The sequence below is a fragment of the Vipera ursinii genome, assembly GCF_947247035.1.
Source record: "Vipera ursinii genome assembly, chromosome: 6".
NCBI lineage: Eukaryota > Metazoa > Chordata > Lepidosauria > Squamata > Viperidae > Vipera > Vipera ursinii.
Genome location: NC_139515.1, coordinates 60,595,858 through 60,612,695, shown reverse-complemented (window position 1 = coordinate 60,612,695; position 16,838 = coordinate 60,595,858). Strand labels below are relative to the sequence as shown.

Below are 16,838 nucleotides of genomic sequence, written 5' to 3'. Positions count from 1 at the left end.
GAAACAAACAAGATTCAGTTTTTTGAGTTTTCAGCTGGAATGCTCAAGGTTTAAGTCACTCAAACACACAGAAATCTGACAAACCTGGTTAAATATCCAAAAATCCTGAGTGAAGAAATCCAAGGACAGAAGCACAAAGCCATAGCATGAATGGTTGCCTTTGGCAACCAGCCCCTCCCACGCCTCTCCTCTTTATAGTCCAGCCAGGGAATGGCTTCTTAGTCTTTTACTTTTCCTGCAGAACCACCCCACTGCCCTCCACTGTCCTGAATGCCTTTCCTTCCTGCGCATCTGGAACAGGCCCCAGCTGCTCCTCGTTTCACTCAGTTCAGGGCCCCAAAACCCAGCTGTCTCTCTGCCTGACCATGAATAGATGGGTCCGGTGTCACATCTAGCTCTGAGGCTTCATGCTCCTCAGAGCCCTCCACAGACTCGAGTGTGACCCCAGGCAACCCTTCCCCCTCATCCAATTCATCTGACTCTGCTGGCAAGCGAGGATTCACAACACAATGGCTGGGTTGACATAATTCAGTAATCATAAAAAGTTTTACTATAGATTGGTGCAATGTGTGTGATTGTCAAGACTAGTTACTGGTCAGTTCACATTATCAACTATCTCCATTTTTTAAATTGTAATTGATTATTATTCACAACAAATATTTAACAAAAACATGGATGGGATGAATCTGCTTTATGAAAGAAGATTGGTTTGTGGCGGGTTAAACAGGGTTATTTATGAAAAGACAACCATGGAAAGAATGGGGGAAGCATTTTTATCCCTTCCAGATAGACCAGGTCAGGAAACAAACTCTACAAGAATGCTGCAACTCTATTCTATTATGCTACAATAACTAAATCCTGAAAGCTTAAATGTTTTCCCTTCCCTTCCTCATATAGCCTAATAAATCAATGAGGGGTTGATTTCTGAGTTTGAATTTATTTCCAAAGTTTTCTTCATTTCTCAGGCTTAAAGTATGGTTTTGTAACTAGCACTGCATAGTTTCTCCGGAGTCATCTCTGTGCTTCCACATTGGAGTTCTACTTCCATCAGCCCAGCTGCATATGCCTAGATTTAAATCCAATCAAATACTTCACAACTTTTTCACGAAAATCATCAGGATTCTCTCAAATAAAGAAATATTAATTTATGCATGGAAGAAAGTGACATGCATTATTTATCTGTAGTACGAAATATACTTACTTACACCAAAATAAGAAGAGTATCATATTTTATTGTTGTTTATTATCTTGTTGGGCCCTATACAACAAAATGAACTTAAATGTGTAGAAAAGCAAGGTTTTACACCTAGGCAAGAAAACCAAAAGTACAAGTACAAATTAGGTGAAACAGTAACTGTAAGAGAAATCTTGGAGTCCTAGTGGATGATCACTTGAACATGAGTCAGCAGTGTGTGGCAGGAGCCAAAAAAGCTAATACAATTCTTTTGTATAACAGAGGCATAGAATAAAAATCATGTGAAGTATTAGTACCGCTTTATAAAACCTTAATAAGATCACACCTGGCATAACCGCCCTGAGTCCTTCGGGAAAGGGCGGTATATAAATCTAATAAAATAAAAATAAAAATAAATAGTGCATCCAGCTTTGGTCATCATATTACAAAAAAAATGTTGAAACTTTGGAAAAGTGCAAAGAAGAGCAACTAATATGATTAAAGGCCTGCTATAGGGCCTCCTGCTTCAGCAGGGGTTGGACTAGAAGACCTCTAAGGTCCCTTCCAGCTCTATTCTGATCGATAAAAAGATTAATACTTTCCCCAGATATGTCAGAGTACAGCTCCACATTTATAAGGAATTATGGGAGTTCTGCTCCAATATATCTGAAAGACACCAAAACTAAAAAAGCCTGGAATAACACACTTAATCTACTCCCTTAAATTGCCTCCCACTAGGAGAAGCGAAATAATTCTGCCTAAATAACTTTTTGTTCCTTCAGTTTAGCTACTGCATCAGAGCAACAAACGAAGCAGGGAATAAGCAGCCTGGATTACAAACATAAATTCATGTGAAACGAGTATAATTCAAAAGGAATAATGTTCAGAATCAACATTTTATTTTTGTTGATTGTATACAAATCAGGTCATGGATACAGCAGGATACAGAATCTTATTTTCTTTGGTTTTGTACCTTATCCTGACCACCATTTTCTACTCTTTTTAACCTTCGCTGTTCATTGGCCTGTGCACAAATGTCTTTAGCCTACATAGAAACAGATTTTCTATGATTAATGATAAACTGGTATGAAACAGAAATCTATAAAGTTAAAAGCAGTAAAAGAAGATTCTGCATATGCATCTAAGATCTGAAATTGCACATTTTTATTGCTAAGGGACTAGCCCTTCAACATTGGAAAAATAGATGTATGATCCAATTATTTAGTACTAATGCTCCTTGTATGGTTAAACTTTATTGAATTTATTGTGTTTCTGCTATACTAATTGTCTTTTATTGTTGTTGTAGTGCTTTTTTTCCCTCTTCTATATGCCTTTTTTTTCCTCCTTACTCTATCTTATGAAATGAACAAAGATTTATTTAAAAGTAAGTATTTGCGAGAGACATTGCTATTGCAACAGGCAAAAACATTAGGAAATTTATCTACTATACCAAGACACCATCTAGAGACTGAAATTACAGGGCAGAAGTTGGCAAAGTATATGCATTAAAGACAAACACAGCTACAATTAAAACTTTAAAATATAAACTGTCACATCTTTCATCTAGCACAGGGGTGTCAGACTCAATTTCATTGAGGGCCGCATCAGCATGGCGGTTGCCCTCAGGGGGCCGGGTGGGTGTGGCCTGGGTGGGTGTGGCCTACTGGGTGGGCGTGGCTAGAGTGCGTATGGCCTACTGGGTGGGCGTGACCAGCTCTACATCATTCGCATCAAGGGTGCCTATGGGGGCCTGGGCAGGAGTGGGACAGATCTGAGGGTCTCTGGCAGAAGGAGGGTCTCTGGGCCAGGGCCAAGGCAGTGGGGGCCGTTCCCTCACTGTTTCCAGGATGGCTTCGCGGGCTGCATGAAACCACTTCGCAGGCCGGATCTGGCCCCCGGGCCTTGTGTTTGACATGTCTGATCTAGCACATGACCTGCAAAGCCCTAAAAACTGAAGTAATTAGGGCCCAGGAACCAATATGTATGTGGGAGACATTTCATGAAAGAAAGTTCAAAGATAACAAATGAGTATATAGGGAAAATTCCAAACAGAAACATTTGTTACTTCTAAAATCTACTATAAGGACTTCAAAATATACCTGAAAAAAACCAAAAATATAAAACAAGTTTTGCCTCAGAAAAATCTAGCGTAATATAGTGGTATTAAAGAACCTTTTTAATTTCCTATTTTATTCAACAGAGATCTTGTCAAAGGCAGTAGGATTTAAAATAGAGCCTGTATTAAAAGAATTAAACCAAATAAAAAATGAGGTAGATGAATAGTATCTCTTTTTTATTAAATAATAAACTAAATTGGCTGGCACTTTTTATTAGCTAACATATTTTTTCTTTCCTTTCCATTTTTACACTTGAGCCTTCACTACTCATGTTGGAGTATTTCTTCCAATGTCACTCTGGATGTGGATTTGTCAATGTATGACTGAAGGCAAGAGATAAATGTATATAATTCTGGTTTCATTCCTATCAGTGCAGGTTTATATTCCGAATACAAGCTGATTTGGGGAAGGGAAACCATCTTAGCCTACTGCATTGTTGAAAAGCCTTTTAGTGTTAAACTTCTAGGTAATCAGCTTTTGTCCTTCTTTCTTCACTTTTTCTCATGTTGCAGAGGATAGTTTAGATAGTTCTTTTCTTGCTCCCCTTACCTGTATGTTGAAGTAAATGCATTTCTTATGCCTGATTTTTAGAGAATGCTTATCTGACTTTTCTTTTCTTTTTTGGACCCATATAAACTCTTTAAATTAATTGTTCAAAATGCAGCCCTTTTTATCTAGGTGAGACTGCCCTAAGGAGGTATGCAGCAGTGCAGGGAGGACTTTTAAGGTTAATAATCCTGAGAGACTCTGAAAAGGACCAACAATGACAGTGAGATAAAGCTGCCATCTTTTCGTCCTGACAGGCATCTCAGTCTCTGTGCAATCAACCATGAATTCTTTTTGTGGGCAGATTAAGACCCATAGATCATTTAATTATTTGACTCTGCTCCCCTCTGTTATTTACACATTTAAATTGTTTATTCCTCTGAATATACATTTGTTTCTTTCCTCCTTTCCCTATTCCTGTTATTTAATTCTAGTTCCTGAAAGTAAATGCATACAAATGCACAAATCCCAACCAATTGCTCACTTGCATGGAGCTGAGATCCTATTGGGCTGGAGGATCTGCCTAGAAATCCCTCCTTGTACCATGTACTACTTTTTTTCACGAGAGCCCCTAATTCAGAGTTTCTATCTATACCGAGTTATCAGCAAGGAACTGTAATGTGGAAAAGAGAGAGACCACAAAAGAAAATAGAATAGTACAATCTTTTGACAGAAAAGAGAAAACTGCAAATCCTTTTCTCAGCCTGCCCTTAATGGAAACTCTCACAAAACCATAAAGGAGTTTTGCATGTTAAGGGACTGGGGAGACAAATAAAGTTTCCTGATCTAAACTTTAACATAAACTTCTGTTATCAAGGTTTCAGTAGAAATCTGGAGTCCGGAATTTTACATTACAGTGTACCACAAAGTGTGTATTAATATTCCAAAGTGAGCTATATTCTCAGTGATATAGGTTTCCTTTTCTAAGTTATTAAAGTAGACATACTGAGCTTTTCCCACAAATATTTGCTATCAGAAGAAGACGGCATCATGTAAAACACAAAATAAAACAACTTTCCCACAATGGTTTAAAAAGGCATCTCAGTCATTTCTGACAGGTAATGCCAAATGCCAATTCTAGATTCTAGAATTTGCATTTCATTCATATCAAAATAACTAATTTGTATTTCACAGTAAGGAAAATTGAATGACATAGAAGTGGTACCTTTATAAAGATGCATTTTTGCTGCATTCCTAAGGGAGCCATATCTAAACCTGCTATTTTCAAATGTATATTTATTGGATGAAAACAACAGTGCTGGCTCTAGGCCTTAACAGGAAACAATCATGACACCTAGTCAAAATAAAAAATGAAACAAGACAATATATCTGCAAAGTTCTAAACATTGCTTACTTACAAAGGTTGCCAGCTTTGCAAATTCATGACTTGCTCAGGTTTTTAGGCAGAGAAAGTTCTTTTGTGCAGTAATGAAAAATTCAAAATGAAGAAACAGGCAACAAAGTTTATGCTGGCTTGTATTAAAATTGCATCTTTCCTGAATCAGGTGGTCTTTATGTGTCCTGTGCTATAACTCAGAATACCAACATACACAATTTGGGAATGGCAGATACAGAGAAAAGCTGATTATATGTTAAAGAGAACTGGAAGAAGGGGACAAGTAGACAGGTAATTTTGCTATTTATTTCAGACATGAACTCCAAATGTTTAATGTAGTCTGTTTTTAAAAGGCATAAGTAGTTCATATTTGTTCCTGTGGCTACTGGAATCTGATGGCAGATGTCCTTATTTCTGCAGACTCAGAGGAACAGGCAGTTGAAACAAAGTAGGCCAGAGAACCCTATTCCCTAAGGCAGGGATAGCAACCTCGGCTCTTTTATGACTCATGGACTTCAACTCCCAGAATTCCTGAGTCAGCTGACTCAGGAATTCTGGGAGTTGAAGTCCATGAGTCATAAAAGAGCCGAGGTTGCCTACCCCTGCCCTAAGGTCAGGGCTGAGCCACATACTGGTTCTCTTTCTGTTGTAGCTTCACTACAAAAAAAAGGAAATTATCACCCAGTATTCTTTCTTATTTCTGTGATAACCAAAGCAAATTTCAACCTAAGGAAGACAAAGAAAAAATATTGAGGAAATTGTAGGTAACAAACAGCTTAGAAGAGCTAAATCAATGTTTCTCAAACTTGGTAACTTTAAGATGTGTGAGTTTCAACTCCCAGAATTCCCCAGCCCACCATGCTTACACTGACATTGAAACTGACATCCAGATACCTGGAAATCCGTGGAAATAAAGTGTGAATAGATATATTTTTAATTATATTCAATTAATTTATATGAATAACTCTACTAAATTTACTGAACTCATTAGGTGTGGACATATGAAGCAAATCTTTTAGGGGGAGAATAAAGCCAAAATGTATGTGAATTTCAAATACATAATAAAATAGTTAAATTAATACTATTACTCTACCATAAAGATACAATTTTAATTCCTCTCCCATTTGCTCCTTTTGCTTATTAGGGTGTTATTCGTATAATTCACTCAAGCTTTGTTCTAATAGGAATGTCCAATGCAGTTTTGGAAGAAAGAAACACATAGCCTTCAAATGCTAAAAGGAGAAAGAGGGCTCTTTCTCATTCAAGAAGAGTAAGGAAGATTGTTAATACAGAAAATAATATTGCTGGCTTATCAACTGTTTTGTGCAATAGTACAACATCAGAATGGTGTTTAAATTTAACATACAATAATAATATAGAATAGTTTTATAGAACTTTAAAGTTAACCAATTTATTACTGAGTAATTCTGTACCTTGCAATTGGATTCAACGAAAATAAGGTCTTTGAGTAGGCAAAGGTCCTCATATCAGCAATGCCTTAAAACATCTGTGCCTTTTCCTAGGATTTCATGGCTGGCCTCCAGAGGTAGGTACACAGAGAACCCCTACCTGTTCTTCAACGGGAGGAAGAGTTAAAAATACAAATACAAATACAACTAGTCCAGAAACCCTGAAATTCATCCAAAAGGATATCATGATAACTGTTGTTGGAAGCCACCAAGAGTTCAAGAAGCACTAGGAGAGTTGCTGTGAGCAGTTAAGACTGAGGTACTGTCTTTAGTAGATTAGCTGAAATGCATAATTTCCGTCATCTATTGCCTTAATCCAGCATGGTAAATATTAGCAATTCGCTCTTGAATTACTACTGACACATTATTTCCCTTCTGAAATAAATAAATATAGCCTTTCTCAAAACCTAGTGAACCAAAAATCAAAGGAGGACCTAAATTACATTGCATAATATATAATGTACAAATAATAATTTATATAGAAGTCTTTCTGACAAACTGTAAATCAGTGCAATAAATTGTATCCGTCAAATTCATTTACTGCCTCATTAATGTTTTGACTCCTAGACCACCTACCTTGGTATCTTTCATTTCTCAAGCCTGTCAGAACAGCATGTAAACTACTAAAAACCTGGCATAACAAAATGCTTCCCAACTTTTTTCATCTTCATCTTCCCTAAATTATTAATTCCTAAAAACAAAACAACTATGTTTAATCTCATATTATACTATCCCACTATAATATTTTATACTGTTAAGTTAGAAATGCTTTAACTATAGAAGGCAATTTGTCCAACCTTTAGCAAAATGTTTTGCCATTATAATTCCAAATCCCTTGAGTGTGTTAGGGATATCAAGTAAATATTATGTTAACACAACACTGTTTTATCAGGCAGATGTGGTCTTAGCGTGGGGTAAGAGTTGTTTCCTTAGATGCCAAAATGAATCTTACAGACTTGTTTTACACATCACTGTAAACTAGGTTATTTGGCACAGTTTACTGAACAAGGCAGTTGTCTAAATTCACACAATAGTTTATAAACCAATATAAGTGGGCTCATTCAACATGCTAAAATCAAGTAGCATGCATTCTGACTTATTAATCAGTCCTGAATGTTTAAATCCTTAAAAGACCAGAAGATTGAAATCTATATATTAGCATTCAGTGGTGTTAGGTGGTGTCGAGAATATGTATTCTGAACTTCTGATACAAGTAATGCTCCGCCACACCTCTCCCCGAAATTTATTTGGCTTTTTCAAACTGAAACAATAGACATTTTTGAATTTTAAAAAACTGAGATTCATTTTTAAATAAATTATGTGCTCCCTTATCACTTTCCGTTCTTTTGTTAAATAGGCTGCAACGTTTTATAGCAACGTTTTTCAAGAAACTTGCGTGACTGGGGAATTCTGGTAGTTGACGTTAACACAGGTTAAAGTTGCTAATGTTGAGCAATACTGGCTTAGCATAGTTTGCTTGCCCAAATTTTAAGTTTGTCCTTGGAACAAAATACCTTCCCATCAGAGGAGAACAGCAGTAATGTGGCAGCCTTTACTGACTTGGCAGATTCGAGAACAAGTTACGTAGGTCGAATCCGTCTTCACCTTTCAAGGTATGGGGAGGCGGTTTACGAAGGCTCCTCCCGCCCTGCCCGGATCCAGGTACCGTTGGCAGCTGCAACTCGACAGTGAGTGAATCGCGCCGACGTGGAGCATGGCGGAATCGCAGATTCTTTGCCTGGAGGATACTCACGTGAACGAACGGGTCAGTGAACATAATCCGCGATACTACTACAGCGAGGAGCAACGGCGGGCACTGGAGGTCCTCGTGGCCGACGGGGAGAAAACGTATAAGTCGCACTTGAAGAAAGAGCAGCTGCCTGACTTCCTTTCCAGCAGAGAGTTGGAGGTCTTGCGGGACGGCTGGCGTGCTTACGATGCCCATCTGGAGAATGGCAAAACGGTCAACGGACCTTCGGGAAAACCCCTGTCGCTCTCTTACTGGCCCGAACGCTCCGACACGGAAATCCCTCCGCTGGACTTGGGGTGGACTCATAACTATTTCTACCGGGGAGCCACGCGTCTGGCTCTGTACACGCACCCGCGCAAGGCAGACGAGGCGCCTCACGTCAAGCAAGTGGTGCGTGAAACGATCCAGCAAGCGAAGAAGGTGGGTAGTTCGCCTTTGCGCCTTTCAGATCTCCCAGCCACCCAGCCAGGGCCAGCGAAGTTCTCTGCGAAGTTCTCTGACCTACCTCGACGTTTGAGTTAACTTGCCCCATAATTCCTCCAACTGAGCGAGGGATCTCTTCCTTTCCTTCACCGGCGCGGACGTTACCTCTCAAAAAGGTAGCGCTTGCACCTCGCCATGAATCGAAATCTTGTTAAATCAGTTTCAGCCTGTTGTGAAACCTGCCGTTGTAATTTATTCAGTAAATTATATAGTAGCTGCATAAACGATGGTTGTACGCGGCCCTGTGCAACAAGCATTGTGGGACATTATAGACAGTTTTACTAGATGGACAAAATCAGTTGAATGAATGTTGTTCCAGGCCATAAACATTTCATGTCCACTAAAGTTCCTTCTCTGAATAAACCAGCACTTTATCTTTTTACTACTTAAAGCTAACATAAAGGTTGTTTATTTTAAAGAAAGGTTGCTTAATTTGTATCTGGAAGGAGCTTAAGGATATTGCTTATAATATCTTATGAAAAACCAACTCTACAGAACAAGCCTTGACATGCTCTTTGAAGTGATGGTGTTTTGTAATTTTCAGCAGCAAATTTTTCATTATTCCATGCAAGTTTCTGAGTATCAATATACACTGAACCTAAATTTACCTTTTAAAAAGTCAGGTGAACTATTTTAATTATTACAAAGTACAACCATTATCCTTATGCATTCAACCAAATTGAAATAAATGGTAATGACATTAAGAATTCATAGATTGTGTCAATATTTTTTAAATTATTAAACCACACTTTCATCCCTTTCTTATGAAAGCTCGGGTTTTATATATTGCCCATAACAATTTTACAAGATAGAAAAGATAGCTTCCAAGAACATTTAAGTGGGGATTTATCACCAAGTGAGAGTATCTGGTTGATCTTGCCTGGGCTAAGGAAAAAGATGTCTTCTTTAAAAGGTATATGACAACTTTAAGAATATTTTGCAGATTAATCTAGCCCTCGCAGCTTTTTTTGTAAATAGCTTTTCTAGATCATTCATTCTTCAGAACTACCTAAAACAATGTAAGTAGAACTGAAATCTCAAGATGTTTTTTTTTAAGAATTTAGTTTTAATTCTCTTTCTACTTGGCAACCACTTCTGGACTTTGTGCTTGAGGTGGAAAAAAATGAAACTTTGATTTTGGGTTTTACCAATTAGATAGGGTTGTTGTTATAGAAATGGCTAGTTTATATTATTATGTAAGAGTAAAAAGTTGAGGTTTGATGCTATTATTTTTCTATACTGCACCAAAGGGAGTTGAAGTCAACACCTTTTTTTCTTGCCCTACACTTTTTCCTTCCCTTCCTCCCCCTTATTTTCCTACTATTTTCTTTTGTATTTTAAATTATAAACTAATAAATAAAATATACAAAAGGAATCTAAGAATTCAGTTTTAATTCTCATGAATTCATTTTAAGTCAGTTGATTGGCATTATATTAACACATTATAAAAGAGATTAGAAATGTGTCTGAGATTAATGATAATAATAACGATAATAAATGGCATTGGGGTTTGGGTCCTCTGGCTTTTAGACTGGAAGTTTTCCATCTTTGAGGAGATTATGCTCCCTACTCAGAGGCAGTGTGCAATTTGTGAATTCATCTTTTCTGCTTAAAGAGCAGATGGCAGCGGTAGCCAGAAGGGCCTATGCACAGCTTCATCTTATGTACCAGTTGTGCCTGTCCCTGGATCAGAAGGCTCTGCTTGCTGTCACTTTTACTATCACCTTCCAATTGCATTACTGTAATGTACTATAAGGGACGCGGTGGCTCAGTGGGTTAGGACGCTGAGCCTGTCGATCAGATGGTCGGCAGTTTGGCGGGTCGAATCCCGAGTGCCGCGTAACAGAGTGAGCGCCTGTTACTCGTCCCAGCTTCTGCCAACCTAGCAGTTCGAAAGCACGTAAAAATGCAAGTAGAAAAATAGGGACCACTACGGTGGGAAGGTAACAGCGTTCCGTGCGCCTTTGGCGTCTAGTCATGCCGGCCACATGACCACGGAGACGTCCTCGGACAAGCGCTGGCTCTTCGGCTTTGAAACGGAGATGAGCACCGCCCCCTACAGTCGGAAATGACTAGCACGCATGTGCGGGGGAACCTTTACCTTTACCTTAATGTACTATACATGGGAGAGAAGCCATAATTTCTCCAGAATGCATTGCCATAGGTCAGAGGTAGGCAGCCTTGGCTCTTTTATGACTCGTGGACTTCAACTCCCAGAATTCCTGAGCCAGCATGGCTGGCTCAGGAATTATGGGAGTTGAAGTCCACGAGTCATAAAAGAGCCAAGGTTGCCTATCCCTGCCATAGGTAATTAGTTTTACACCCTGCTACAATAGCAACACTGTTTTGTGAGCTATTCTGGTTCCCAATAGATTCTCAGGTCCATTCAAAGTGGTGGTTAACATTTTCACAATCCATTCCTCCACTGATGGAAGCAGGATCTCCTGTATCTGATGGCATCTGCCTATCCCACTTACTGTACTAGAATGGGCATGTTTCAGATCTCCCTAAGGCAATGCCATGTGTTAGGACCCAGGAATGATCTCCCTCTCTCTCTCTCTCTCTCCTTCTCTCTCTCTCTCTCTCTCTCTCTCTCTCTCTCTCTCTCTCACACACACACACACACACACACACACGGGGGGGGGGGGAGAGAATAAAATAAAGTTGACCTGATTTTTTTTGCCTTTTGAAAGGCTCTAAAATCTTAGTCATTTCCCCTGGCATTGGAGTCAAATTGATTTGAGTTTACACCTGGAGGGGCATAAGTAGAAATGAGGGTCCCAACCACCTATTACATTTTGTTAATGTTTTTAACTGTCTTTGGGGTGGGGTTCTTTTTTGATTGTATATTGCCAAGAGTTGCAAGTTGGGTAACAATATAAAGTTACTAAATAAATATTACCTACATTTTGAACCTGCTGTTCTTTAAGCTCACATGCACCCAACTGCTTTATTGTGCTCTCCCGCCCCATAGCCAGGAGGGATTTAATTAATTCATTAATTAATGAATGTATATAGCTGCCTGCCTCACTGAATGTGACTCTGGAAAGTATACAACTAACAGCTAAAACAATCTCACAACCATTAAAGCAAAAAAGAATAAAAGCAAGATTGCAGAAGAACATTATGCTGCCCCATATTTTGCTGTTCCCACAGTGCACTTTCACTGCACTTCCAGAAGAGATCCATGCTGTAATTCTGTCTGGACAGCTTCAGTGTGCAACATTAAAAATGCTGTGATTGGTGATTTCCTCAACTAAAATCTCAGATTTGCCCACCATTTACTATATAAAAAGTCTCCTTCAATTACTATGCATAGTACTCTTACTTTGCGCAGTAATTTTTCTTATTTACTATCATACCATTCACTGATCAATTTTTTAAAAACAATAGTCTTGTGGGTTGATGAGTGAGTGTTCCTGTTAAACACCAGATTGCATCAATGTTGTATGTGTTTTTTACCTCTTGCTGGCATGTGGTAGTAATTTGGCTTTGTGCAGCCAATGTGCAACTGCTAAAGAAGTGTTAATGAAGACCTGGAGTTGGAAAAACATGTCCAATTGCAAGTGCTGATATGATCTGTAAACTTGCTTTGAATGGTTTATGGTTTCATAGATATTGGATATCATTGTTGTGAAGTGCCCTGTACTGGAGTGTGAGAAATACTTTAGGAGACTTGGCAAAGAGCCATCGCTAAAGGAAATGTCCAATAAGAGACAGCATAGCCCACAGCTAGATAGTGGCCAGAAGAGACTGTTCCTAGTTTCTTGGGTGATAAAGGAGATGTGACAGGAGAATTGCACTTTCAGACTTGCAAGATTCTATCAGTATAGCATCACACTAAAGTAGAATTAGCTTATCTGGTTGTCATAAGATGATAATTGCATGCCATTCATGGCCATCTGATTCAGAACTAAAGATAAAAAATTTCCATGCATTCTGGGGTGGGGGGCAGCAAAATCCATAGCCACTTGGTAATGCCAGAATTGAGTTAAACTTATTCTTCTCCATGTGTACCCTCACAGTTCCCAGACACTAGAGAAGAAATTTGGTGGCATCACTTTCCAATCTGGAACAGAGATGTATAGCATGCTGATGATACTTTACCATGTATTAACCAAAGCTAGGACTTTCATGTACATGTTAATAGGAAGCGGGGAGAGTGTTGAGTTTTGAAGAACCCCACAAAGCTGGAATCTTGAATTTGATTTCTCCCCCCCCCCCAACATGATTGGGAACTGGTTCTGAAGAAGGAAGGAGATTCATTGCAACACTGGGCCTTCCATTCTCAATCCCCTAAACTGGTCTAGTAGATTCCATGACTGATAGTTTTAAAAGCCAATGAGAGATCAAGGAGGACACTATCCCCATGTCAAGGCTGCCAAAATTCAAGACGCACAATCAGTACTGTCTTCAGGATACAATAAAATAAATTTAATAATAATAATATCTGGAGACACAGAAGAGAAAGAACTATGCAAAATATAAATACTTACAAATAGAAGTAGAAAGACTGCCAAAGAAAGCAAAAATAGTACCGAAAATAATAGGTGCCTTGGGTACAATCTCTAAACATTTGGAGAACCACTTGAACACCATTGGCATTGACATAATTTGCCATCAGTCAAATTGCAAAAGGCGATTTGCAATGTCATCATCATCATTGCCCAGTGAGGCAATACCTTGATATGGTTGTGGGGCTTGTGTGCTCTGAGAAAGATGAGAGCTATGCCAGAGATGCAACCATACTGAACAGGACTCATTAGAGGAGACAGACAAAGTGTGTCTGTCCCATAAATAATATGGTGAGAGGTAAATTACAGAAATCCATACTGGCTCAGTTGTTATTCAGGTTAAGAAAGACCGTGCTAGAAGAGGATATTTGAAACAAATGCATCAATTCTGGAAAGAACATCATCCAGAATCAGAAATAACAGAACAGAAGCTAGTAAGTCAATGTCAGTTTATTATATGAAATGAAGCATTCACAGAAGCAAAATTGGAAGAACTGCAAAGGTCTACCCAGGGCAGAGAAATCAAAGCCTTGCCAGAAGTAATTCAGACTGCAGAGACAAACCAAGGGGAGTTGGCAGTAGAGGAATTCAGCAGACATATAGAACTGTTTTCATTTGGAAACCAGGCAGAAGCAACAAAGACCTCTAACTAAAGAAAGCAAGAATTCAAACAAAAATTAGCTGAACATATTAAACAGCACAAAAGTATCAGAATAAGGTGGCCTGTGTTGAAGCTTGTTCTAGAGAAATAGCTAGCACAAGCATTAAAAGATTCCAACACTGCAATATCAAATATAAGGGCCAGCTCACTGCAAGAAACAAACAAATTATTGTACAGTACAGCTGCAGTTACAACTGAATATCTGGGATACAAAATCAACAAAGAAGAAAAAAAATCCAGACAATGAACCACCAAAATGGAAAATAGGATTGGCAGATGCAAACAAGCTGAGATCAGATGCAAACAAGCTAGAACAGATAAAAAAAAGAAGCTGAAGAACAAGAAGACCAAATAATACCTAATGAAGAAATATCATATAGAAACAAGTAAGATCAAGAAAGCACTGGAAATAATAAGCAGCAAACAACAGCTGTAACCAAGAAGATCAGCAGATATAAAGCTCATATTGCAAAGTATAGGCAGAACCTCCAATTTCAATCAAATCAGAAACATTTCTACCAATCCATCAACAGAGAAACTGCAGTGAATCAGTACCTGACAAGGAAGAAACAGTAGAGTTCTGGGCACAGATACGGGATAATCCAAAGGATGCAGCTTGGTTAAAGGAGGTGGATAAGAATAAAAAAGGACAGCTATGCTTCAACATGCATATTAATTTCTGGATGAAAAAAGTAGAGAAATGCTTACCACATCTGTGAATGATACAAAACTAGATGTATTGCTTTAGAAGAAAAATTAAAATTAAACCAATTTTGATAGATTAATAGGCTGAATACACACACACACACACACACTCATTCACTCACTACCGGTAGATAGCAAACTATATGAGGAGCACTATGGCATAGCTTCTAAAATAGCAGATACAAATTTAAGCAGCTTTAATAGAATCATAATTACTAAATCATAGGAAATAATAGTTTTACAATATTCCACATTGGTTAAACCCTAAATCAGGGCTTTTCAACCGGTGGTACGCATTCCACCTGTGGTACTTTGGCACGTAGCAGGTGGTATGTGACCGTCTCAGAGAAGTGCAGTGGGGGAGGGGAATGAGCCGAAGCGACACAAGCCTGAGGGAGAGGCAACTGCAGCTGCAGGACTGTCAGGGTTCGGAAGAAGTCCCAGGAGCTGGCAGGGCTCCAGCTGATTGGCTCCAGCTGATTGGCACTTCTGGAAGCAGCACAAAGCTGGAGGTGAACTGAAGAAAAGTGGGGGAGGAGAGGAAAGGCTATAAAAAGAGGTGGTTTTGGTGGGAAAGGGGAAAAAAGGATAACAGGGAAAGAGAAGGAGACAGAGAAGAAGCTGTGGAAGGAGAGCTTAGCAGGTAGGGAGGAAAGAGAGGCAGGGAAGAAGAAGCAGCTGTTGTTGGAAGAAAAGCTTCCCTGGTTCGTTTTCTCCAGCCAGGAGAATGCAATCAGCATTGATGAAATGAAAAGCCGGGAGATGAGCATGTCGGAAAGGAGGTGGATTTATTTAGTTCTGGATCAGTTGGCAGCTTGATTGGGTTATCATAAGGATTTTTGTACAGTTTTTACAGCATTTTGTAATTCAGAGGCTCCTTTGTGTGCTTTGATTATTGAGCCTTGGTGGAGCAGTGGGCTAATGCCTCCTTAAGTAACACCAGCTGCCTGCAATTAGTGCAGGTTCGCATCCCACCAGGCTCAAGGTTGACTCAGCCTTCCATCCTTCTGAGGTAGGTAAAATGAGGACCCAGATTGTTGGGGGCAATAAGCTGACTTTGTAATAATGCCGCTTGGCGGGGGCCGAAAGCCCTAATAAGCAGGCATATACATAGAATGAAGGCTATTGCTAAGCACATTGGTTTGTGCTTAAATTGTAAGCTGCCCTGAGTCTTCGGAGAAGGGCGGGATATAAATGGGATTAAAATAAAATAAATAAATAAATAAATATTCTAGTCTTCTTTCACAAAGGCTAGCAATGAGTCCAAAGTGTTGACTTCCGTAGGTTTAATCCTTTCAAACAAATATTAGCTTTACCCCCTTATCCTGAGTCTGTCTATGGCTTTTAGAAAGTTTTCTCTGAAGGTAAACAGGCTTAATTTAAGGCTAAAACTTTTTGCAATTGCGGAGCCTTTCAGTCTCTGGTTGCAACATTGTGACACATGACATGCCTGAGGCAGCTTAAAGGAACCCCCCCCCCCCCGAGTTTATTTCTTTATTCTGGGAGGCTTTTGTGAGCCTTTGTTGCTTTGCACATGATTCCTGTGTCTTTAAGGATACAGGGAAGGGGTTGGGGGTGCATTCTTACTACACTGTGGAAGGAGAGTTCAGAAGGCAGGGAGGAAGAAGAGGAGAGGGAGAGAGAAAGAAGGGCCAACCAGCTAGCTGAGGGGTCTACAAACTTAGCAACTTTAAGACCTGTGGGTTTCAACTCCCATGATGGCTGAGGAAATGTCTCAGTCTCTAAAAGGTTTGCCATCACTGGGCTAAGGCATCAGGCTAGAAACTGAGAGACTGTGAATTCTAATCCTGCCTTATGCATGCAGCCAGCCAGCTGGGTGACCTTGGGTCAGTCACTCTCTCTCAGCTCTAGGAATTAGACAATGGCAAATCACTTCCAAAAAGTTGTCAAGAGAACTGCAGGGCCTGTTCAGCCACTCAGTAGCAATCAAGATTGACCCAAAGGCACCACATTCAAAAAAAAAAACCCAACAAATTTGCAAGGGAGGGATAGATATTTGAAGTTTATTTCATATATTTGAATGTATATTTTACTGCAAAATAGCATCATCCATATTTCATTT

The 16,838-nt window shown here is 39.3% G+C and overlaps 1 protein-coding gene across 1 annotated transcript in view; it reads left to right on the top strand.

Annotated features, from left to right (window-relative positions):
• Positions 1–8,069: 8,069 nt before the first annotated feature.
• FAM83F (family with sequence similarity 83 member F) overlaps positions 8,070–16,838 on the top strand; it is a 37,719-nt gene continuing 28,950 nt past the window's right edge. The window contains exon 1 of the mRNA XM_083365783.1: positions 8,070–8,812. Coding sequence (XP_083221909.1) covers positions 8,357–8,812 — 456 coding nt within the window. The 5' untranslated portion in view covers positions 8,070–8,356. The remainder of the gene's footprint in view (positions 8,813–16,838) is intronic.